Here is a 27,432-nt window from a genome sequence, read left to right on the forward strand (position 1 = left end):
TTTGAAAGAGCTTCGGCTCCAAAGGTTAATTAGCGTTTTAGTCGTATTATTTCCTTAAACAAGGTTAACCAGTTAATCTTTGCAATGGTGAAGTGTTGTGTTTTCTTCGCGGTACGGACTGAATTCTTAAGTTTCATTTGAAAGAGCTTCGGCTCCAAAGGTTAATTAGCGTTTTAGTCGTATTATTTCCTTAAACAGCGTTAACCAGTTGATCTTTGTAATGGTGAAGTGTAGTGTTTTCTTCGCGGTACGGACTGAATTCTTAAGTTTCATTTGAAAGAGCTTCGGCTCCAAAGGTTAATTAGCGTTTTAGTCGTATTATTTCCTTAAACAGCGTTAACCAGTTGATCTTTGTAATGGTGAAGTGTAGTGTTTTCTTCGCGGTACGGACTGAATTCTTAAGTTTCATTTGAAAGAGCTTCGGCTCCAAAGGGTTAATCCACGAGTAATAAACAATGCATTCGTACCCAAAGCGCATTTATGAGCTTCGTTGTAAACAGCGATTATTTCCTTAAACAGCGTTAACCAGTTGATATTTGTAACGGTGAAGAGTTGTGCTTACTTTGCGGTACTGACTCGATATTAAATGTAATTTAGACGAAACAAGGAAACACTTAAGAAGGTCCTTACGAGGATATGTGAGGACACCGACGGATGGAAATAGCTAATGGTCTTGTCCAATGGCGCACTTTAATTTCGATACTTCGGGGTTAGTTCGCGCAGGAGTAGAAATATTTGTATTTGGTAGCGTGTCCAGACCGGCTCTGGAGTCCAGCTAGACTCCTATCCGATAATCGGGAAGATGAGACCTGTGGAATGAATCGGTCTTCTAATTCCGCGTTGATTTTAAGAACTTCGTGCAACGAGGGCGTGAGAAAAAGAATTCAGACCACAACAAGAGACTCCGTTCCGAAGCAGGCGGCCTTCGTCACTTTGTATCGTCCTCCGACGACCGCAGTGCGAGCGGGTTTGCCAACAACCATCAGCATGTGCAGTTCCGGCCGTCAGACTGATGAGGAGACAATTCTGCCGTGAAATTGAATACTGGAGAGACAGAGGGAGGACTAGATATGGCGCAGCGCTGATAACGCAAATGAAAGGGTGTCCATGGCTAAGACGCCGCTGACCGACCCCCACACAATGCTGATCTCTCGGGGGGGGGGGGGGGGGGGGGGGGGAATATCGGAAAACACTTGAGCACGCATGATGAGTCGTAAACTACGGCTACTGTTCTCTGTATTCAATGCCAGAACAATGCTTCTTTCTTTATTCCTTTCTTTCTTTTTGGTTCCGCGTCTCTCGTTTCTTCTTCTTTTCTTTCGTTCTGTCTAACTATTAATCCATCTAACATAACCATCCTACGTCTCTCGGTCTCTCCGTACAATCAAAGAATCTGTCTTACAAAAGTCAAAGAGTAGACGCTACTGCAGAATCTTTTCTGAACGCGGTCTTACCTACTTTGGGTGCATCACTGACGCTGATGCTTATTTATTCCAGGTTCTAGTCGGCTGTTAACGAAACTATCACACACCTACTATAATTCGATCTGTCACACTGTACAGACGATAAATTGCTTAACAGGGTTTGAGGTATCTTCAGACAAAAATACTGATCTTCCAGGAAATGCTTGAGAAAGGAATCACAGATCTTAATTAGGTCTCAACTTTATGTTAAAGGAACTCAACAATTTTACGCACAACACGACATTCTTTAGAAATAAATATATATATCCATTTCAATTTCATGCTAAGTAGGGTTGGTTAAATTTAATTTTTTAATTCTGTCCTCAGATACCAAATTTGATCCACTCACGCTTTCATATACTTCGTGCGAGAACCCATTCAGTTTTGTATACTAAATATTGGGCACCCCTGATCTGAACATTATGGATTCGAACTGCGTGAAGTTACATGTTAATGAAGATTTTGGTCGGTGATACCCTTCTGCTGTGAAATGAGGGGTGGGGGTGGGGGTGGGGGTGGGGGTGGGGGTGGGGGGGGGAAGTCAACCCGCGCCGTACATGGACTCAAACCATCGGAATGCAACCGTGGTACTGGCTGCGGTCTCTGGGAGCGAACACTACAATTCCTGGTTCGCTGTTCCCATTATTTTCCTCTACGTTGAAAAATTGCACGCTCTGGGGGCCCGACCGCTGAATTAAGCACGTGAAACCGCCATTTTGGTATGTGGCTGCCATTAAAGAAACTTTGTTAATCTGGAGAAAGAGAGAGAGAGAGACAGAGAGAGGCCGGTTGCATAAACAGAATTTGCGTGAATACAGCTGAACATCTGTAAATAAGTGCTACATATACATGAGATAACATTACAAAAACACGTGGTAGGACTGTGATGAAGATAATAATTGGAAGTTTTGAACAGTTGCTGTTATTTTGGGGGCACTGGGGGTCACAAAATTTCAAATTAAGAGACCGCAGTTCAAGACTTCCAGACGCTGGAGATACAGAAACTGGAAACGTAATGTAAATAATGTGAAGAACGCGCGCGGGGGGGGGGGGGGGGTAAAAATGAACACACAGCATCAGACAGCAGGAACGCGAGCTTCTTAGAAAATTCATTAACTAAATAACTAGATAAACAACTCCTTTCGAGTTGATCTTTCTAACGGTGAAGAGTTGTGTTTCCTTTGCGGTACGGGCTAAATTCTTAAATATTACATGAACTTCGGCTTCGAAGGTCTAATTTGCAAAACTTTGCCAGTTGCGTCGCACGTGCTCCTTAAACTGCGCCCCAAATGATAGAACTTTCCTCACAAAATCGAAAGGGCAAGGTTTACAAGCCGCCACTGTACTTTCACAGCAGCTACTTAAAATAACTCTTCGCCTTCTCATAATCTCCAGAATTATTCATAAACTAACAAGGCGCTGTGTATTAATTTTAAGCCGAACCTTCATCATCTGAGTTAGCAACTTGTAGAATGGAATGAGCTGTGTTTTTCTTTCGTTTCAACTTTGGACTTCAATACTTTCCGACCCCCCGACCCCCCTTTCTCACATCATTCGGGTTGTTTATCGACCACTATTGATCTTGGTCACTGCTAAAATACACTCTGTATTACGTCAGTGCATATCTTAACAAAGTCTCTCGGCAGTCACCCGTTCTAGACGAACCTTAACAAACAAATACTTCGTAAGGTTTCAAGTATTCACGGTAACTAACTGTCCTTTGCGATGATGTACCGTGTAGCTTGGCAGAAGTTGACGTACGATTCAGAATTTTCTCAGGCCTCCACAGGTCACTGATCGTCCTGATGACGGAGGCAAATACCGCCTCCGAAACGTCGGTAAATTTCTACCAGATCATAGGGCTCAACATCCCAGAAGACAGTCAACTTCCTTGGACGAACACTTGGTTGTCACTGTGCTTCGGCGCGTCATCGTATCAAACGAACCCTCGAGATGGAGAGCTCCCATTCGGATCCACAGGAATGGTAAGCATTCGCGCAAGAAGGAACCAACAGACAGCGGGACGTGAAGTGGAATGACGTCACACGTGCCCCTAGATAAGCCACACCACTCCTGCAAATGAGATTACGCGAACAAAAGCGCGCTCATTCGCAATTGAATGAGCATGATGGACAATTTTGGAACAGCTGGGGATATTTAATGCCGGCTTCATACAGCCCAGACCTCGTCAACTATTCAACAGCAAATCTAGTTTTACGTCAATTTTAAGGCTTTGTTTCTCTGATGGAAACACGTGTTAGCATGATTTAAAAACGGCATTTGGGGGGGGCATACAGGAATAATAAAGAATTCGAGATAATAATACGTCGTCCACATAGAGAAACAAGATGTTTTACATACGTTATTAAAATGTTTGGAAAAAAAAAAGAAACTGGATGAAATTCCTTAACAGAAAATGACTGACAGAATCATTAAGGAAACCATAAGAATAAATCGGAAATTATGTTACACCTACGAATAATTTGTACAATGAGATCTTATAGAAAAAAGCAATCGTGTTCCACTTTAGCTTCAACCACGCCCTGAATTGGGAACCATAAACTTTTTAACACCCTACAACCCTAGTGAGCACTGTGAATTTAAAATTGTATCACTTAGTGTGATTTCAGACTTAAACCACGAGGACGGACGACCAGGCGGAGTCATCTCAATTCGCTCTGACCAGCGAATGTAAAAACAAAGAGGGGGAAAAAAAACACAGCATCCATCCGCAGTCACGTTCTCTGTCTCTAACAAGAGTAGCTTATTCCACTGCTGCACGCAGCGCCCCTTTCACGCCGCGAACTTCATAAATTTCACTGAGCGACGAACAGTGTCTGCAGAAGTGTAGAGGTGCCAATTATACCGCTTTGCTTTAATAAGGTTGTTCAATACCTACATCACAGCTGGAGAATTATTCATGTGTGACATATTTATCGCGTTCTGGACTTGTACTTATACCATACAGCGTGTCCCAGAGGCTACGCTTTGATTCAATACTTTAAAAATCCAATGGGAACAACATATACCACCTGCTTTGCAATAAATAACTCTTTATATTGTAATTAAGTATCTCATATGATTCTCAAGACAAACTGCGATTATTTCCTTAAACAAGGTTAACCAGTTGATCTTTGTAATGGTGAAGTGTAGTGTTTTCTTCGCGGTACGGACTGAATTCTTAAGTCTCATTTGAAAGAACTTCGGCTCCAAAGGTTAATTAGCGTTTTAGTCGTATTATTTCCTTAAACAAGGTTAACCAGTTGATCTTTATAATGGTGAAGTGTAGTGTTTTCTTCGCGGTACGGACTGAATTCTTAAGTTTCATTTGAAAGAGCTTCGGCTCCAAAGGTTAATTAGCGTTTTAGTCGTATCATTTCCTTAAACAAGGTTAACCAGTTGATCTTTGTAATGGTGGAGTGTAGTGTTTTCTTCGCGGTACGGACTGAATTCGTAAGTTTCATTTGAAAGAGCTTCGGCTCCAAAGGTTAATTAGCGTTTTAGTCGTATTATTTCCTTAAACAAGGTTAACCAGTTGATCTTTATAATGGTGAAGTGTAGTGTTTTCTTCGCGGTACGGGCTGAATTCTTAAGTTTCATTCAAAGAGCTTCGGCTCCAAAGGTTAATTAGCGTTTTAGTCGTATTATTTCCTTAAACAAGGTTAACCAGTTGATCTTTGTAATGGTGAAGTGTCGTGTTTTCTTCGCGGTACGAACTGAATTTTTAAATGTTATTATTCATACGAGTTTCGGCTTCAAGGGGTTTAAATCTTCGAAGCTACCTCCAGAAAACGAAGTAGGAATGCTAACCACTCGGCCGTAACGCTGTGCTGAATCATGCTGACGGACAGATACTGTTTCAAGTTATTCACTCGCAATAATAAGAGTTGTTGCTACAGCCGTCGCGTGTGCGGTGTAAACTTCGTTATAAAACACAAACGAGGTAGAACATGAAGTTGAAGAATTATTGTCATCTTGCTCGGAAATGTTCCTTGACAACGCGAGAAGGAGCAATATTTACATACTGATGGCACTACGCGAATATCCGGCCATCTACTGTGTGAAAAGAAAAGAACTCAGAGAAAAAAATTCTTTGTTGCTATGACAACATTATTAATCACATAAAAAACCCCTGTTAGCTCCCAGTGTTCGTCTAGAGGCCTGCCAGGAGTTAAGATCGTCGACAAATTTTACTGAATCCGTTTATCAAGAACTACGAAAAACGTCGATGACGTGGAAATGTTCTTTATTCGTATTCGGCAGGAAAACGGTTCGAATCACAACCGGTATAACAGCTATACCGATTAAGTAATTCTTAATTTTACTCGGTATCTTTACACGAGCATTACAACTTTCAAGCAGGCCATGGCTTTATTTAAAATTCTTACCCATTCACCATCAACAAAATCCAGCAGTGAATAGATCTCTGAACTTGAAATTACGTCATTAAATTTCAAATATACGTGACAAGAGTTGTGGAGAGCGATCAATCAACTAAAGGTGTCAGAATTATCCCATGAATCTGACGTGCATAATCCACCAACATCAGATAACCTCATTCCAACCTGCTGAAGATGCCTGAAGGAACGAAGGAATATATATACATATTCTCCAGTATCGTACTGATATATGGGTACCACCTGACACGTTCTTTAAAGACCGACTTGGACTGGAAAGGACACGCCCCAGATATTCTGGATTTCGCAAGGAATTAATTGCAAGTGGCTTCAAACATGTCGGCAATAAAGTATGTTATCTCGGGAGAACATCAGTCTACTGTGTTTATAAATTGCAATTTCCACTGTAATTCCACAGCAAAATATTATCAACACAAGAGGTAGACACATAGAAAGAAAACACTTCAATTTGAAACATAAAAGGGATTTTACTTGAAATGAGGAAAATTTAGTACTCACCGTTCATTGTGGATGGCAACACTGTGTACCTGAGGACGAACTTGACCCGATCCTGATGCGGCCCCCACTCTTGTAGGATCTCCAGGGGTCGTTCGTCATCCCTCAGCACGCGCTCTGCAAGGAAGACAACACACAGTCACTCCACAGCGGGACAACGTTTAAGCGTCCAAGTGCGGAACAGATCTGAAAACGTGTACTCCACCTCAACTCCAAGATTCCTTCCTGTACGGACCTTATTCCAGATAGAAATTAATTATCTTCCACTTATCTCGTCTATGAAACCGACCGCTGTACAGGGATGACAGAGAAGTTGCCTAAAACCAAAGGCGTTGACGCGAAATATGAATGATCTTTCATTTCTAGGGGGCATGTCAATATATCCGTGTAGCACGTGCAGATGATAAAATGGATTTCAATGAACGTTGCACTCGAAGCAAAATTTTCACAGCAATAGAAATAACTCTGAAATACGTAAGGTACAAAATAAACTAAGCTTTAACAGAGATCTAATTCAGTTAAATCTTGGGCTATCGGTCGTGCAAGAGTGGGGTTAATATCCAACATTTCGCAGATTGTCCCTACTTCCGTCATCAAGACAGATGTCAATGCATTAAAAATATAATTTATGTAATCAGCCAAGGACAACTGACACAGACACTCAAAGATGTTTCAGTCGATACAAAAATAACGCGGAGAGGTGGAAATCCTGTATTACGACTGACAAACTAAATTCAAAAAAGAGCGGTACTCATCAGAGAAGGCTAATATGACGTCTTTGAAGTCACACGTTATTTACCCTTCCTAACCTAACCTAACATAAACGAATTTAAAAGCAGCTTCAAACTGATTGGGGCCACGTGACTGGCTTCGCGCCGCGCCATGTCGGATACCTGCTGGAGTAGAAAACGTGATCTACTAATTGCACTGACGGATCTACCGAATTAACTACACGCTCGGTGACCGAACATGTCATTTTTCGCTCTCCCCCCCCCCCCTTCGAGGGCCACTGTCCCAATGTCCAGAAATTCGTAAAATAAAAAGCAATGTACTACGACCCCATATGACGAACACCAAGTTCGTTCCTCTGGTGATATCTCCCGGAGATTTCTCTTGGCAATACGAATTACAGTGACGCCAAACCTTTTGACGAATGCCGACTACAAAGTATTTTTAAATAGCCCGTGGGTTAGAATCTTTACGATTCAAAACTTTAAAATTACTGATCAACGTAAAGAGATAAAAATAAAGAAACGAGGATAAAAACTTACAGAAATTTGAAAAACATTGAATAAATAATGCATTTAGACCGTAAATATTTCGAAAAAGCAGAAGACCAAAAACTGGAAGACTCTTCTCAACCGAAAGGTCCTTCTAGATGCCCTTACGCTCCGCAAGCTACGTGCTATGTAAGCACGTGCTTTACAAGTGAAGTCTGAAATTCTCAAGGCCGTGAAGACGTCGATGTTTGTCCGCTGAGTATCTAACGACAAGCCCACGCAACATTATCACATCCATGACTGCGGGTAGGTAAAAAATTCTAGTATGTTCTGAACAGCTTCGCATTCCAGGCGATATTTCTGACTGCCATGGACTGCGGGTTTAAAACCCGACGGGGGAATGTATGCTGGTGGGGCATCCAATTACAAGCCATTACCAGCAACAGCAAATTGTCTCTTGCAGTGCACAGTACGACTGTGTCGTTAAAGGTGACAGATCCTACTGAAGGGGTAAATAGAAAACCAGGTTTTAAAAACATCAAATGACTGGAAATAACTACGCACTATTCTTCATCTCGTAAGGGTTATTGTTCACGATTCACCTAAACCTCACCACCACACAATATCCCACATCTCCTACACATTAGCATTAAGATACATCAATGATTCTTCTTATCAGTTAAAAGGGAATCTGCTGTGGCCACCATAAAGTATAGAAGTCTATTTCGCGATCAGATGAATTCTCAAAGGAACCAGACAAATGATTCTCCCTGTAGATCAACATTGAGATACATAAGATTTTAGGTTTTCACGGCAGCGAAAATCAAAATTGTCTTATTCTAGTTTGTGAAGCCATTATGTAGTCGTGTAGCTGTTTACCAGTATCACTTTTGCACGTTAATGTTCTTTACAAGTACTCCTACAAGCTGCCTAATGCCAGCAGCATCTGTAAAATATACCATCCTAACATTTAGCTTCAGCACCGAGAAGGTAGCAAGTTACGCATAACACACGAACATAGTCGATCATAAACTGTATTCTTTTACAATTACATATTGACCGTTTGAAGTCGAAGTTAGTCCAAATCATCATCATCATCATCATCACGGGTTCTACCGCCTATTACAGGCCTTGACCGCCCCAAGTTCGTCCAAATAAGATTTAAGAATTCAGTCCGTACCGCAAAGAAAACGCAACACTTCATCATTACAAAGATCAACTTCTTAACGCTGTTTATGAAAATAATCGCTGTTTCATCCCTGACAAAAGCTGTATAAGCACAGTATGACGAATGACGTCATTACCGGTTCTAATGTTTCGCCGTCTCAGGATAACGACATCAATCACTCCCGGTTTACGTTCTGTTTTTATCTGCGAAACAAAATCTCATTATCTGACGCGAGAAAGTTTAGAAAGAAAACGGGTCCACAAATAGTGTCTCAGGAAAGGTGTTTTATGGCGCATCATATCCGTTTCCAGGCGCTGGGGAGGAAAAACTTTTTAACCACGAATGCCGGGTGGGAAATGTTAATGTTGTTTTATCGCAGTTTCCTGTACGACGCGGTGGATTTGTCACCCACGACGCCGTCAGCTCAAACCGACGCTCACGGCGACGGCGGGCACAAATTTCCTTCTTTCCTTTTCCTCGTATTTTTATTTTATTTATTTTTTTATTTCAAGAATGTCGTCCATCAAGGGCTCTAAACAAGGAAACGTGCGATTTTGCAACTAAATTAAACTGTGGGGATTTGAGGTTCATCCGGCGACAAATATGAAAATGGCTGTATTCACCGTGTAGTCTCATATATTCTTACAGACGCTTCAGAGGAACTTACTGCCTCTATCACCAGGGTTATAAAAAAATCCGTTCGACGAAAGGTTGTGATACATATACAAACAGTTTGCATAATGTAGATTTATTATTTATTTTATTTTATTATTTAGTGTTCTGTCTGACGACAGGTCCATATGAACAGGATCCTTCCATCCTTTTCTCGGACTGGGACCTGTTCATATACGTTCTTGGCAGATGATCCAGAAGTGGTTTGCCATTGCCTTCTTCTGTGTGTGAATGGAGTAATTGTTGGGATGCCACGGAGGAAAACTCCGTGTTGCCTAGACCACGGCCTTGCCCAACACAAGTTATAAATTCGGACACCGCCGGGAATCGAACCCGAGACCCCAGGATTACAAGGCCAGCGTTCTAACCGCTAGACCAGCGTGGCTATATTATTTATTTATAGTTTATTTAATGACGTTGTTTCAGTAGCTCAGGCCATATAACGTCGAATATCAGAATGACAGTGAATAGTAATGAATTGGAAAGGATGTGGAAGGAAGCGGTCGTGGTCTAATTTAAGGAACTATCCCAGCATATGCCTGAAGGGAGACAAGGTAGAGTCTTGGCCGAACCAATGGGGAAGCTGATAACCGGAGTGGGGGAGATGAGATCAAAAGAAACAGCTCGGTATCCGAGACCGAAGAAATGCCGTACTGAAGAGAGAATTAATAAAGCTAGGAGAACCGAAACAGAAGAAAATTAGTTGGTGTTTGAGGCCCCGCGCGAAGCTTAGTCGTCTCCCTGATGATGAAAGCAGAAAGTTCGTATGAAACGCCGGTCACGGTGATACATCCTGAAAGAATAATGTCAACATTAAGCTGGTCTTTGAAACGAGATGTTAGCAAATGAGAACGCTTGTTACAAGTAAGTACATTGGGAATTGCATTTGTTCGATTTCACGTCTCGCGGTCTTTTAATAAATAAATTTTGATCTCTGTTTGTAATCGAACAAAGCGTAGAATCTCTTCCGATTGCACTGGGAACACACAAACGAACATCTTGAAATTCAATAACTAGCCAGTAGCTTTACAAAGAGAGCGGATGCCATAAAAAAAAGTGAATTAAAAGAAAGAACGAGACAATTCACGAACAGAGACGGCAGAACCGACTCGAAAACATCACGAGGAAGCTTAAAAACGAAACATAGAAAACGTCTACATGAAAGCGTTTCGCAAATAAATCGCATTAAACTACGAGAATTGAGGATTATTTCGCTCCTACGAACTTTTTAACACCGAAAGACTTCGACGTTCAACGTGGTTTATATTTCATCAAGTCAGTGAACGCCTCTCTCTCTCTGCTCCAGAGACAAAGGGGGTGGGGGGTTGGCAGCCCCGAATAAGCACGGATTCTCAGCATAGGGGCAACTGCAAGGTTACACAAATGCTTTTTCAACTAAAGTTAAGATAAGGTAAGTGTGAGCGCTTCTAATGTGCGCATGCCTGGTTTAATGTGTCATATTGAGGTATGGGTGTGAAGGTGGCCCAACATCTTAAAACTAAACCCGGGACCCTAGAAACGTAATTACGCATTCAGGTCTCTGCTTATAATGTTTTGACGTAAATACGTCTATACGGAAGGGTCATTCGGCAAAAAAGTGGTACGAAAACGTGTAAGATCCATATCAACAATGTGTTAATATGGATCGACAACAATGGTCAGCTTGCGTGCATTGTTATGTTACCTAGGAAACGTCATCTGTTTACTCGGCATTGTTGTTAATATATAAAATTCCTTTCCGTATAGACGTATTTACGTCAGATTCTCCGGAACCGTGGTTCCACTGTCAATTTTTTTATCTTCCACAGGTAACACATTGTCGTGTTGAGAAGTAACAATAGACCAGTCACTGACGTCGTCTTAAAGAACTGTCAAACCTAAAACAAAAATTTAAGGCAAAAATATAAGAAGACAAATTAAGGATATAGGACAGAGACATGAGTTTAAAAACAGGAAGGAGATAAAAATATATACCATATAAAAGTAGAATGAGAAAAAGTAAATCTAAGGAGAGAACGAGAGAAAACAGAAGACAGTCAACCATACAATGGCCCCGGTTTTTATTAGCCACCGCCACCAAGCGACAGGAGACCTAAAGCTGGGATCCATCACAGCGAACAGAAACATTTAATCTACTGAGTAAACATAACAGCCGGCTCACCAACAAATACAACGGGGAAAGGAAAAAAGATATTTTATGGACTGGGTTTTGCACAGAGACTCCCATAAACAAAAGTACGTTTACCTTCAACAATGACCGAAAAAATTCTAAAACCAGAAACAAATTATAAGAATAACTCGTATCACATTGTTGACTGTGGAGTTGAAGAATTTTTATTGCACTGTTGAAATGGAATTTCCCCGATACTTCGCAGCGTAACCAACCGATTCTGTAGTTCAATTAAAATTCCTTGATTTAAAATCTAATAAGGGACTGGGTTGTCCCGCCAAGCTCAAAGTGAAAATCAGCTTATTTGCGTATTTCACGACAATCGGGAAGGCAAATAGAACTTATGTAAGGTAATTGGAAACCCTGCAGAGGGGGTGGGTGGGGCGGATGAGAACAAAGGATATTCAGAATGGAAGAGGGGGGAGAGAGAGAGAGAGAGAGAGAGAGAGAGAGAGAGAGAGAGAGAGAGAGAGATTAACTTGGAAACTGGATCAGGGCCGGGAAAAACTCATTTCTAAATTCATTTCTACGGGCCATCAAACCACCCGTTTCCATGGCAACTGAATGGATGCTGACTCATCTGTCGGTCCGTCCGTCTGTCTGTCTAGCTGGAAAGTATTTATACTATGAATCATTACATTCTTGAAAAGAAAAACAGACAAGGAAAATAATAAAGTGTATGGAAATGACACTTAACAATTAAAAATTAAATTAATCGGATGATAATGGAATCTGCCGCTTTCAAAGAGTGTGCGTCACCGCGTTCACAAAATCGCTTTGTACTCCGTCACGACTCGCTCTAATCCAGCCCAGACTATCGCAGTCGATTTTTAAGAGAAAATCAAACCGAATATTTATTCTCCCATGTTCGCCTACGTCTGATTCTTGCCTTTGGCTTCACACACCGAACAAAACGGATTTCCGCCTCGCACATGCGCGATAGACGAATTGGATCCTAATTTTTTTTCTTTTCAATTAGCAAACATAGCAATTGCATGCAAAGAGCACAAATTATTAAAGATTTCATGTTACACCCCCCCCCCCCCCGCACTCTGCTTTAGGTTTTAAAAATATTTTCCTCAGATCATTATTCTGAAACGCTGAATCGATTTCAGTAAAACGTAGGCTTACGTTAGTAGAAGTTCTGAAACAGTTTAAGAACTAACTTAAAACGCTTGCTTCGTATTCGGGAGGTTAGGGGTTCGCACCTCGGAACTAAACCGGCTACACGGACGCAGTTTTCCTCAGGTCCTCTAAAAAAAAGCTGGAATACTAACTCAATTTAGGCTACGACTAAGTAGGTTCTGTCGTCTTAAATTCATTATTCAGGGTCATTCTAACATCCAACGCCTTTCAACCCGCGTTCTTACACAAAAGATGGATCAACCAACACACAGGCAAGCAATTTACCGCAGTAGGGAACATCATTATTCTGCATGCGTATCGCATGACCTCATACACTCTCCTCTCTGCCTCATTATCGACGGCGATACCTTGCTAAAAAAAAAAAACACGGAATAAATTAAAAACTGTGGGTGAGCACGCGACAGATTCCCGCGAAAAACATAACGCGGTTAATTTTTTCAGCACAAAGCCGGCATAAATCGTGCTTCAACACGCTAACCCCCTCTCCTTCTTACGAATAAGACACTAGAAAATTCTGCGCTCAACAATTCTATATTTTATAATACAGGGCGTCCCAAAAACATGAATACACAGCAGTAACTTTGGTGGCCGCTTGTCAGTAAATTGCCCACAGCTGATAAATGTACCACGGAGCTAACGGTGGTCATTTTGAAAACCTACGTCAGATTCCGTGATTTAGCGGGTATCAATTATGAGGTAAGTACCTGTTTAGTTTTTCTTAATGTCCATTCATCGCATGAAGGTATACATATTTTGGCACAACCTGTACATAGCCTACACGAAAATAAATTATTTAAAATACAAATTTAAAACTTTTGATCGCTCGAAACACTGCCGAATCAACTGCATTCATGGCCGCTGTGCATGTAGTCTAAACAGAGGTATCAAGGGGGGAGATTCGAACACAGTACCTCTGGGACACACGCGTATGAAAAACGTCGTTTCACAAATAACCTCGGTTCAGTGCTTATGACACGTCACGTGACTAATAGAACAGTGATTCAGCCGGTGATTGAACGAGTTATTAAACTCTCGCAGAATGTTCTCGAAGCACAACGAACTATGAAATCGATAATTTAATTTGTTCCGCCAACTTTCATTTGCTCCGATCTCCTGAGAGAGCACGGACACACCGAACCTGTAGCTCTCGTCGACGTTCGGGATTTAACACATCGTCCCGCAGATATGACACTCTTGTTCGAAGATTTTTTTGATTTAAACAGCCCTTATCAGTGAGTTAAATGCACAGACACGTGGTCTTCTCCAGATGCACGTCTTTTATGGAACACAAAAGCTCTCTATCGTGCACATAACAGCTTCCCACCCCATTATTAGCCAGCTGAATCCAAAAAACTATATCACGACGACATATCATTTAACGATAGACTTTAATATTATCCTCACATGTTAAGTTTAATCTAGATTCGTGTTCACCAACAAGACGCGACTTAGTTTTTTGATTTCTTCATGGAATTTTAAACCACTGATGCCTGTTCCAGAAATCGTTTCTATGGAAACAGTTTGGCTGTCTTCTGGGTTGCAGTGCCGTGTAGCCCAATAGAGGTCTTTGCAGTCTCCATCATCAAGGTGATAAAATCGCCCCGATGATCGACGCAGCTGTGACCTCTGAAACGTCGGTAGATTTACACGGTGTTACCGCAGTGAGAATATCAGATTATACTTGTTTTGGTTATCGCCCGATTTCTTATTGCGTACTGACAGAAATGTTGACGTCATATTTGTTAGTGACCACAATTCATTTCGCGGTGGTTGCAGACAGATTTAAAGTAGTTTCAGAGCATTGTGTTCTAACTTACTTTGCGCGTTGCTATCAGATGGCGCAGACGAGCTGAAGAACGTCTTGGAGGAAGTTACAACCATCATAGTCTGTTCTATTCACGGAGTAAGCCAAATCAGAAAACGTCACTCGTTAAGTGATGTAAGATGTCACTCCGGATCGTCTCCCGACAGACGAAACTGACAGAAACTTAAAAATCGCCAGTGTCACTTTACACATTTCGTTTCACTCATTTTTAAACTTCAGTGTGGAACAGAAGGAAACAAACACAGCCATGCTTGAACATAAGCCGAAATACAAATAAACACTCTTCATATTCTAATTAACGTAATGGACAAACAATCTTCGATACACGAGATGAAAATTAATCCTCTGGCAATGTCCTCAAAAATGTATACTAGGCCAAGGGAAACTTAATAACGAAAAATCTGTGTAACAAGCAAATAACTGAATACCTTAAAAAAAAAAAAAGGGGGGCAAACAATGCCCGGTAAAAAGTATTTTAATCATTGCCAAAGCGCTTACAATTTTATCAGACCAAAAACCCGTCGTTCAAACTCGGTTTCTACTTTGTTTCGATGTTCAGTGACAACCCATTGCTTTCCAGCTTTCCCGGAATAACACATGTGCGTACTTCTTTTGTTCTGTCATTCAAAATGCTGTAGTTGCCAGTACTGGCGGATGAACTGACTTCACTTTCGCAAACTCCTTCAATCACGCACTGCGTAACATTTCTGGGACGTTCGCCAGAATTCAACTCATTATGACATTTGCGAATGGGGTGAGATATCTGGGGGCGAATCACCTCGTGGGCTACGTGTTTTTACTGGGTGATGACGTCAAAAACTGGTGACTCCCAACGAAGTTGCGTGGCTGACTGTGGATCCCCCACAAGGGGATCCCCCCAACAAATCACATTCGAGCTCAAAAACGCAAGAAATTTATGTAGGATATCCGTTATTTTTGCCAGATTGTAACTAAAATAGGTATGTGTAGACGATTTAAAATTTCATAAGGAATAGTTTAATTATTCTTATGTTGGTACATGCGGACAAACCGACAAGGATTATTGCTTACAAGCGCATATTTGGAACTATGAAATGTGAACAGACCTCACAACTATTTAGAGTAGTCCAAACTTATAACTACAAACACGCACGGGAGATCGAAGTGTACATTAATCTGGAATATGATTTACTCGAATTTGGACTGAAAATAGTTACCACCCCCTATACAGACGGACACACACACACACACACCAATTTCCCCCAAATTCCTTTCAGTTTGCCAATAATTTCGAAACCCGCTATTTAAGTCTTCATAATATATGAGTGAACTTGTGTCCAGAGACACCAAGAAACTGCAATTTTATTTTCAATGTAAGCACCAGATTAAAACATCACGTAATAAACCGGCTTTTCGAACAAATGAATTCTCACTACTGAAACCAAACAAAAATGTCCTTTAGCTTATAAGGGAAATGCACGAAAATGATGAGGAAGCAGAAGGAGGGGGGAAGGAGTCACGTCTGAATCACGCTACGTCACGAGTCACGTGGAACCAGTATTGATCCAACATTCTTCCGACGCCAGAATACACTCACGGGGGAATGGAAAAAAATACACGACGAGAAACTTCATTGCTTGAACTTTCCAACAAATTCATTTACGGCGACTAGTCAATATCAAAATATACTAAAAGACCACATGCGACTTCGTTGGTTACACGGTTGGTAATAAAATTCCCTGCATTGTGGAAATCGAAGATTTATCAATTTCTTGACAGAAGCACCTACTCAGAGCCAGATAAACCAGCCCACACCTTAAAACATCATTTCTGTACGATCCATTTTAATATTATCCTCAATTTATCCGTAGGTCTCTCAAGCGTTCTATTTGTCATATCGTATCTGCCCAAAAACGTATACCTCATTTCCTCAATGCGCACTCGGATGGAGTATTTGCACCTTCCAAATTTGTTCCCTTTCGATCTTACATGTCTCAACAGGCCTCGTCACTCGCTGACCACGAATATAACGCAGTGAGGTAAATTTTAATATTATCTATAATCTATAGTATAGAGGGAAACACTACCTCCCTATTGTGCCTTCACTTTTGTGTTCGTTGAATGAATACGTGAAGACGAAAGTTACAGTGCCAACAGGGGATAAGAAATTAAGCAGTACTCACACGTAAGGTCGAATGAAGTTGTAACATGTGCACCCCCCCCTCCCCCCCCCCCACCACAAAAGCAAAGCCAAGATTCTGAGGGTCGCGGCAAAGGGGAGTAGTAATTCAAACATATTTCATTACGCGACTTCGCGCAGGGATGAACAAAACATCAGCATTTATGCCGAAACAAGACTCCTCAATGCACTGGGGGAGAACAGAAAACCGCTGTTATAACGTTCCAAAAACGAAAATTAAAAGACGTGACTGAATTAATGGTTTCCTTGTAAAAAATTCGTTCATTAAACCGCTCTACGATACAGACTGACAGCGTAAATCAATATAGGCCGATGCAGAATTTCACATGTCGGTTCATAAATAACTTACGTGTATTTCTCCAGTTGTAAATGCTACAAATCAGAAGCCACCTTAGGAAGTTTTTACAATAATCTTCCTTCGTCCGTCTCCAGTGTCATTTACAGCGAGAGAGAGTGGGAGGCTGTAACGTTGCGCCTTTATTTAGACAACACTTCCAACATTTTACGACGCAATAAAACAATTCACTATCGCTTCATTTGTTTTCAGCTAATCCGTCAAAATGGATTCGCCGGCTGTGACTCATGAATGAAGAACAGGGTGTTCTATTCCTGACTGACTCCAGAACAAAAAGGAATCGATAAATAGTTCCAGAATAAAGCCTGTTGCCATCAGCCCCGAATGAAATCCCAGCAGGTGAGCAAATTTTTTTTTTCCAGTGAGTTGGCAGCACTGCTTTGACCTCTGACTTCCTGTTTCACGAAGCCTCCGCAAACACCGGAAATAAATTCACCGGTTGCTACGTCCATCACCTACTCCCACATAAAAACTTAAATGTAATGTAAAAAAGAGTAATTTTCAAAACGAGTGTTTAAATTAACGGACAGGTCCTGCCTAATACCAATAATTACAAATAGAAGATTTGAGGTTTCCACGTTTGTTTTAGGGGGGGGGCCCTTGGTCTTCAGGGTTGCGACGCCGTGTGGACTTACATATACAGATTTCTAAACAATACCTTTTACCCCGAGAACGGAAGCAACAAGTACCACCGAAACATCAAGATTACACGGCACCGTAACCCAGACTACTACAGACATAAATACAAATAACACAGCAAAAATCATAGATCCACGAAATTTACCCCCCCCCCCCCCCCCCGGGCCCAACTCAACTGTTTCTGTGCATTCCACTCGCTCATAGCACGACTTGCAACGGATAACACGTTCACAACCTCTTGTGACAGACTGTACTGTGTTAAATTTCAAAATTAGCAAGTATATTGAATTTATTGCCCATCACGATTTTCTCTTTGGTGTATATAAACACGCGTTTCTTCAGCATTCAATAACATTTCTGCGGGAGAGACGCCTTGACTGTAGGCAACACGAACAGCCTCCCATAATGTCGGGCGGACTTCGCCTTGTATTGAGGACGTCTAGTCCCTGCTGCGTGTACTAAAAGGGAGCAGATGAGAGGGAAGTCAGTGTCGAGGTGAAGTCATGAATATCGTCGTGAATTTCACGGAGTACGCTCTTCCGACACTTCATTACTCAATTCATCGTTTCCTTTGATAACTCACATTTCGCCGCCTGGGGTCAATATACTGACATGTGAGATTTGAGCTTCTCACAGTGGTGAAGACGTCCATTTTGGTCTTTTGAAGATAGAAGAATTATGTTCCTCCGAAACAAGACCACGCGATGTTACTACCCAGAATACCAACAATACTAATTCATTACCAGGAATCTTATTGCTACCTAGTCGCTGATCGCCATTCATTCCACTTCATCTCTAACCCAGTAATTTTGTATTGTCAAGCAAAATACTAATTTCCTTTGTTTCTTCAGTTTGATCTTAATCAACTTTCATTCCGTGTTCCAATTTACAAGGAATATTTATCTTTACAGTCTGAAAACTGAAGGGAATAAAGAAAAAGATGAAGAATCAAAATACATAACGAATTACGTAAATTAATTTTAAGGTTTATAATACGTCTTAACAAAAGAAAAATCGACACACGCTTTGCACATAAAACGTCATAAAAATAGACGACAAGAAAGGAAGTAATAACGAATTAGAACAATAGAATAACGAAATCCGCGACACTCGAAGACAAAAGCAGCAAGCAAGTCTCCTTTTGTGTCAATCATCACATTCCTTAGACTATGATGAACTCGGGTTTAAAGCAAATCTGTAGTACGAAGAACAAGCGTCAGAGTGAGTAGCATTAATATGAAACATACGAAAACCGAGCGGCGTCATGCAGCCATACTAATCTGGCATGCCAACACGTTCATCCTCTTCAGTGCAAAATGTGAACAAAATCAAATTGTATCACTTAGACGTAATGTCTCTGACAACTTTCCTCTGATGGAGTCGTGGTCTTTACAGCATTTAAAGCACAGCGGTCACTACATGTACCACCTTATAGAACATTCAGTACCTTAGCGTTCTTTTTTGACAGCGTGAATTTAAATGTTTCGTATGATTCTCGCTGTAACCTGCGATTATTTCCTTAAACAGCGTTAACCAGTTGATCTTTGCAATGGTGAAGTGTAGTGTTTTCTTCGCGGTACGGACTGGATTCTTAAATATCATTTGAAAGAGCTTCGGCTCCAAAGGTTAATTAGCGTTTTAGTGATATTATTTCCTTAAACAAGGTTGACCAGTTGATCTTTGTAATGGTGAAGTGTAGTGTTTTCTTCGCGGTACGGACTGGATTCTTAAGTTTCATTTGAAAGAGCTTCGGCTCCAAAGGTTAATTAGCGTTTTAGTCGTACTATTTCCTTAAACAAGGTTAACCAGTCAATCTTTTCAATGGTGAAGTTTAGTGTTTTCTTCGCGGTACGGACTGAATTCTTAAGTTTCATTTGAAAGAGCTTCGGTTCCAAAGGTTAATTAGCATTTTAGTCGTATTATTTCCTTAAACAGCGTTAACCAGTTGATCTTTGCAATGGTGAAGTGTAGTATTTTCTTTGCGGTACGGACTGGATTCTCGAGTATTTTAAGGTGTGACCAGTTTAAGTATATAAAGACATTGCCGACATAGAACTGTGACAGCGAGCTACAAGCACTGACACTTGGAAATAATTCTTATAGCACTAACACGTCTTTGCTTGCATATCTGCTGTCCCTCCCAACCACTCTGATCTCCTTGAATTTTAATTATAACAGATCTCGAGCGCACAGATTCGCCCCGATTACAGTACGCTGCATTTCAGACGAGCAAAATATTTTACAGTCACTTAGCCCGCTCTTCCCTCGTGTGATCTGTATCAGACACAGAATATCTTGTTTCTGCCGTCCCATTAAAATTTATGGGTTATATGAAATTTGCCGTCGAGTCAAACGCATACGTTAACAATGTTATTATTCCGCCATGTTCACATGTAATTAGCAAACAGGGACGGAAAACTTGCAGCGTGTGAAACTTCGTTACGGTAAATGGCTTCATTTACAGAATGGGCTTAGTTACCCGCCATTATCCCACGTTGAGTTCTCACGGCTGTTTGCAGTCTTTTGTCCCCGGGCCTTCAATTACACAGTTCAATGCTGCGTAATAAACACGTCTCTCAACAGCACAAAAGCAATTAGTAATCATCACCTTTACTACCCCGAGACCATACGCCGTTATCTTGTATTTTTCTCAGTTTCTGACGTAACACTTCCACAATATCACATGTGCCTGTGTTCCACCTACGAAATCAATGAAACAGATTTCCATCAAATTTCGTAACGAAGGATCTACGCTATAAAAGATGTCGGGCGAATTCCAAAGCATATAAGCCGGTAGATCGCGCCCTGCACGGACACCACCACATCAGGTGATGGTGACGTCACCGTGTGCTGGATTTATCCTTTGTAAAAGTTGCATGGCACGCGTCATTGCTATGGAAACGGATGCCATTAGGGGTGGGGGGGGGGTTGAAATCACGCGCACCTGTCATAAGAAAGTTGGTAATCTATTACTAATAGGTAAAGTATCGTTTGCAGGCGAAGTTCCTCCACGTGCAGACGCTGTTAGAAAATAATTACGCGTCATTTGTACGCACCGCACGCAAAACTGTCGGATGAAATACCGGAAGTAATTCAGAGCAAGAGTAAGGGAAGAGAGTAGAAGAATAGACAGGAAGATAAAAATCAAAGTGGGAGACAATATCGGAGCGACAAAGGCTCTGCTTCCACGAATTTTTGTCGGCTAAGGATTTGTACAGAATTAATAGTCGCTCGTACTGACAACCACAGAACATGAACTCGGGCCCTATTCTGAGCGAGATGAATCACGAGTACGAAGTGGCACTGCAGTAGTTTCTTTCTTTATCCCAGTTCTTCCGTTTAGTCCGCTAATCGCCATTCCATCGTTGCCCCATGCCCATCTATCACCGCCCCTCGCGGTGTGCAAAAGCCCTGACCACACCCTCGGTACCAAGTTAGGGGCTTCATCTCTGTGACCCTGGCTCTTGGCTAATCTGAACTCCGCTGAATTACATTTTTGGTTTTAGTGTCTTCTTAACACTTTCAACGTGCATGTGTAACGTTGTAAACCTTCGGATCACATAAGCTTAAATGCCATAGTCCCCCCCCCCAACTCCCACTGGTTTGGGGCTAAGGATCAGAGAAGTTTTCTGTAAGAAACCCACCACAAACTCAAGTTATGCTAAACACGCCGGCAGATTCTCTGCTCGTCGTCCCTTGTGGCGTATAAAACGTGTCAACTGCGAAGTACGATAAGTTGCCTACCTGTCAGGGTTTATGGACGGGGCCGTTCAGAAGAAGAGACTGATTCCGGATGTACACCGGAGGAAATGGAGAAGAAACGAACAGAAAATCATTCCCAAGAAATGACTGGAGGAAGGAACGTTTCATGGGATTTAATACGGAGCCTTGTTTCCTGAAACTAAATAAGTGGATCGGAGAGCAACTCGATTGTATTTTTCTACTGGAAACACAAAAACTCAAACGCGTGAAATGAGCAACAGAATCTGGAAGCATGAAAACCGAATTCTGGTCTCGAAAAATCTACTTTTATAAAATCATTTCTTTCTTTAACAACGTACATTTTCGTCTCTTTATTTATCTATTCAATTATTCCTCGCATTTTATTACTTTACACAATTGACTTATATATTTAATTAATTTTATAATATGACCTGTGGCTATAAATTTATTACCACAAAATGTAGTTAAGTTACTAATTGAAACACAGGGCCTTAAACTTGGGAGTATTTGGTACCACTGAATTCAAATACCTCGGGATGAGAGATATAATGGCTCGTTAAGTGAACAGTCATAAATCATCGGATATCAGGAATTAATTTCTTGATCATCTGAGCAACGATGGGCTTTTAATGTAAGGCTATGAACTATAATCGATTTCGCACGCCACTGACCACAGTTAATCGAGATATATCGGAAAAGAATTATGGATAGTCGATATCTTCAAGGCAATGGAAAGAAAAGACCGCTTTAAACCCCTTATTGGAGCGTTATCGTGTTTCATATACCCACAGCGAAGGCACGTGGCATCACCATTACGGTCGTGTCCTGCTTCGAGCCACTTCGTACATTGGTAAAACTGCAATTTATATTGCAAAACTTCAGCTACATAAAAACATAATGTAGGGGTTTCTCTTAGAAATGTTACTGTTACACAGTCGATAAAAGAATAACCTGCTTTCAACCCTTTCAGATACAGTGGTAAATATAGGTACCACCCGCTTAAAAAATAAATAACTCTACATTTCGTATTTATGGGGCTCGTATGATTATCAGAGTAAACAGCGGTCATTTCCTTAAACAGCGTTAACCAGCTGATCTTTGTAATGGTGAAGTGCTGTGTTTTCTTCGCGGTACGGACTGAATTCTTAAGTTTCATTTGTAAGAGCTTCGGCTCCAAAGGTTAATTAGCGTTTTAGTCGTATTATTTCCTTAAACAAGGTTAACCAGTCGATCTTTGCAATGGTGAAGTGTAGTGTTTTCTTCGCGGTACGGCCCGAATTCTTAAGTTTCATTTGAAAGAGCTTCGGCTCCAAAGGTTAATTAGCGTTTTAGTCGTATTATTTCCTTAAACAAGGTTAACCAGTTGATCTTCGTAATGGTCAAGTGCTGTGTTTTCTTCGCGGTACGGACTGAATTCTTAAGTTTCATTTGAAAGAGCTTCGGCTCCAAAGGTTAATTAGCGTTTTAGTCGTATTATTTCCTTAAACAAGGTTAACCAGTTGATCTTCGTAATGGTCAAGTGCTGTGTTTTCTTCGCGGTACGGACTGAATTCTTAAGTTTCATTTGAAAGAGCTTCGGCTCCAAAGGTTAATTAGCGTTTTAGTCGTATTATTTCCTTAAACAAGGTTAACCAGTTGATCTTCGTAATGGTCAAGTGCTGTGTTTTCTTCGCGGTACGGACTGAATTCTAAAATATTATTCAGATGAGCTTCGGCTTTGAATCGTAAAGACACGTCGGCTTAGGAGGCGGAAGTTCGCTGCGAACAAAAGAGAGCTAGCAGGAAGCGAAAACAAAACTGGCTTGGGAATTGTTCCCCATTCCGATTTCTCCAACAGGCTTTTTACTCAGATACTTTTCCTACGATATATTTTATTTTCCTTTCCAACCGTTTTCACGTATGTGTGCGTGTTTCCTGAAAGCACTCCCAAGCGAATTCCAAAGATCACAGTCCTCTCCCTTTCTCTTATTTCTATCCCAAAGAAAACATTGTAGGATTTGAACTTGAGAAACCTAGCTCTTCCTTCCAACGCATCCAAAACCCATCACTTCAATGGCCTTTACAGACTCGTTCTATGTAGCATTATATTACATAAACATGTGAGGAAGGACCAGATAAACTCCCACCAACCCAAAGGAATAAAAGTTCCCGCGAGTGGCACAAATATACCGCATGATGTGAAGTGGATTTAGAAAGAGATCTGTAGGGGCCAATGATATCGATGCGATATATCGATACATCAGATGTGTTATAAACCAGAAGGGGCTTTACAGAGATCGTGTATGATAGGAAAAGCGGACATAATAATTACAGCGATCAGTCAAATGAAAATAAACCAAATCGCCTGTACAGAGTGTTAAAAAGTTTCTATACATTAGAAAACGAAACATCTACAAACATTTGCGTCATTTCATTTGTACTAAAAACCATTTCGTATTTAATGTTATTTCAATAGTAAACGACTGTCATAAATTCGTATTTACAAACTAGAGAGAAATAATAATGTTTCCAGTCTCTGCATCTTGTAGACTTGGAACTAAGTACCTACTGAAAAGCGAGTTACTGAACACTCTGTACAGTATAATTTACACTCATTGAAATGCATAGGCTGCAATGTTATGACCTACGGCATAGTACTGAGTGTTACAGTACGTGTCTAACACAGAAACTTAACACTTCAATGGCATGTATCCTCCCTACGTCTCTTTCACAGGTTAGGTTAGGATAGGATAGGATAGGTTAGGTTAGGTTAGGTTAGGTTAGGTTAGGTTAGGTTAGGTTAGGTTAGGTTAGGTTACGTTAGTTTAGGATGGTGGGAGCAGAATCCTCACGCATGAATGATGGAGTAACAGCACGAAACCAAGAACCTACCATATGAACCTGCCTCCACACACCCCATAAGTAAAATTAAACCAACACAAATGTACTGAAGTTTCCGAGCCCATAAGTATGCAACACACAAATACTCCGCACCTGATCCGTCTCTATGACAACCCGACATTCTCTTGTGTGTACGTCATAATGAAATTCACTTGCTAGTTAATCAACAAGTGACGGCCCGCGAACCATATCCGGCTCGCAAATGTCGGTAGACATATATGACCAAAGTGCGCATGTCCGGAGCGGAACACAACAGACTGTTCCGAAACGTTCTGAGCATAGACGAGTGACAAACGTCACGTAGAGTTACAGGCTGTCCACGGGGATAGGATGTGGGAATTAATAATACTGCAAGTAATGTGAGACAATGCGGGTCGTCTAGGTATTCATATCAGGTTTCAAGAACTGCCCCTGTAAAGGCCGTGACACGCAGCGCACGTGCGAAATGACGCGAACATGATGACCAATAGCACCACATCAGTTCGCAAGAACAGGCGAGACGGATGCTGGCAGTAATTCAGTGCAGTCACGCAGAGTTCGTAGTTCGTTCAATTAACATTGCGGTCACATTTCAGAGCACCCAAACTCCAGAGTTCAAATTACAACGAACTACTGATTCGCTGACTCCGGACGTGTTACAAAACGGATCGATTATTTTTTGAGGTAATCAAAAACACTATTCAAACATCAGATGTCACACGGATTCGATTGAGAAATTAAGAAAAATGACAAAAAAAAGGGCACGTGACCTGTTTCAACAAGCCATCTCGATAAACCGAGTAGAATTAAAGAAATCCCCACTTACAGCGGCTGTACGAAAATTAAAACATTACAAGACCCGTATAAAGGCTTCTATTAATATTAACACCGTCTTCATACAAGATAGACCAATCAGTTGAAATACCATTTGTGAAACACCCATTACCTGGCGGAAGGAGGGTTTTAATTAACATCTTATAAGACAGCGCAGTCTATGGGGTTTCTGGTTGTGAAACACCTCATTCCGGTGTGAAGTTTAAATTTCCATAAGACGTACAAACGTATGGGGACACGTGTTCTGAAACAGCGTGTACTCCTGTAAAATCAGCTGTTAATGGAGTCTACGCCGAGAAACGCTGCATCACACGGCTACCGTGAGCAGAGCACTAATTAAATGCCAGGGTCTCATAAGATGCTTAATTGGTCGGGCGGCAGAGCCGGCCTCAGAAGTTAACTTCACTGTAGCTTCGAACCAGGGAACCTGAGAGAACCCGCGCGTACCCAAAATCCTGAAACGAATTCATGAGACAGGAACTGAGGAAAAAAAAATGATCCACGATTTTCAGAAATAATCTGACGTAAAAAAGTTTCATGTCTGTCGTTGTAAGTCTCAGAATCGAATAAATTCTACACTGATCACCCGTCAATAAATACTCCCGGCTGCTGTAAGAAGGTTGTGGCGTACAACGCACAGTGACAGATCTGGAAGAATCTGTAAGGAATCGCTAGCAAACGCTCAAAACATTCAACTACAAAAAGTGAAAAAAAATTCGCGATTGTCATTTATTCGGACCCGAGTTACAAACTCGAGACCTGCCAAATAAGGAGCGGATATTAGGCTTGTAATTGTAAACGAGTATCTGATAATGATGGCAAAAACCGCCTTCGAAACATCTGTAAACTCTTACCAGACCACACGGCGCAATATCTCATAACATAATCGCCACCGAGAGAACCTTAAAAACTCACCCTGAAGACAGAATGTTTCTCCGAAACGCTGCCACCTACCCACAAGTCCACACGGAGTTAAAACTCAAGAAGACAAATATCACCATGATAACACAGTCGACCCACACATCTGCCACAAGGACCTGACAAAACAAAACTGCTGTGTTACGTTAATATTCAAGTGCTTTAAACAAGCACACATATTCCGAATGCAGTAAACATTGTCCCCTTTGAGAAAGCTGTGATGTCACTGGAACACACTCGCCAGGTAAAGACGCAATTTAAATGCAAATCATTATTTAGCATCAACGTTCCCAGTTCCTCAGTTTCTCACATCAGTTTGAGGTCAAACACAGGTCTGCGTCATGTAAATGTCTCGACAATATCAGTCTGAGAGTTTGCCGAAAAGAGGTCTTTACAATTTTCAAGGTCACTCAAAAAGTTTTTTTAAAACGCATACTACAGCAGATAAGTAGGAATTTCAGTGACCTTCCAAATGATAGGTCACTTCATGTCAACGTCACGACAATATCCGACCGTGGGTTTCCAGAATAGAGGTTCACTCTGACTTCGAGCGGAGGAACTTTTTAATCTCATACTTAGCAATAAGACGTTTCGTCATGATATTCATCTTAAATAACAACGTCGGAACTCTTCTGGACATATGAATGCATAAGGTATGTTTTGGGGTATTGTTTAGGCTCTGGCGTGAGCAAAGATCATCTGATGGATCCGTCAAGGCCTGTCTGACTGTCGCTTTTTCCTACGGGTATAGGCAACCGCCATGACTAAGAGGTTCATCGTTAGAACATTGTCGTTCAACATTGGGAAAAGAGATAATTCTTTGAACATGTAGTTTCGCAAGAATAACCTATGATCACGAAGGCCACGTGGCAGTAACCTAGCGATCTGCGCAATCCAACATCGGATTATAGATCTCGATCGGTATTATCCTTGAATTTAAAGTGCTGTTCTGTGTAATCAGCACAGCATGGCGGTGACTGCGGTAAAGTTTCCATTCGGCACGATGAAGTTGATAATGATATCGTAATCAGAAAATTACCTCAAAATCCCCGAACATAAGGGTCGCAGGGTATTGCGGGTTACAAATACTACGGCATCGCTTCTAACAAACCACAATGCGAAAGTCCCATCATCCAACCAACGCCACAGACTACAGTATTCCATTTTGACCGCACCTCCCCTAACCACCACACGGCAATATCCCACTCTGACCGTACTTCCCCTAATCACCAAACAATAATGTTCCATTTTGACCGCAGTTCCCCTACACACTACAAAGCAATATTTCACCGCGTCTGGACATCGACTAATCAACAAATACCAACGTCATATGGAGTCTTCCAGGGTA

General features: G+C 41.3%; 1 protein-coding gene across 4 annotated transcripts in view; it reads right to left on the reverse strand.

Annotated features, from left to right (window-relative positions):
• The window catches only part of ASPP (Ankyrin-repeat, SH3-domain, and Proline-rich-region containing Protein), a 211,357-nt gene that overhangs the window by 137,775 nt on the left and 46,150 nt on the right, over positions 1–27,432 (reverse strand). For 3 of the 4 annotated variants that reach the window (XM_087353485.1, XM_087353495.1, XM_087353484.1), the window contains one exon: positions 6,380–6,493. In XM_087353485.1, the coding sequence (XP_087209611.1) occupies positions 6,380–6,493 (114 nt within the window). Of the gene's footprint in view, positions 1–6,379; positions 6,494–14,569; positions 14,802–27,432 lie in introns of those variants that run through there. The other variant, XM_087353486.1, reaches the window with a different exon arrangement.

The sequence above is a fragment of the Zootermopsis nevadensis genome, unplaced genomic scaffold, assembly GCF_977971745.1.
Source record: "Zootermopsis nevadensis isolate Lab colony 2312 unplaced genomic scaffold, Znev_1.0 Znev_ptg000002l, whole genome shotgun sequence".
In the NCBI taxonomy this organism is placed as follows: domain Eukaryota; kingdom Metazoa; phylum Arthropoda; class Insecta; order Blattodea; family Termopsidae; genus Zootermopsis; species Zootermopsis nevadensis.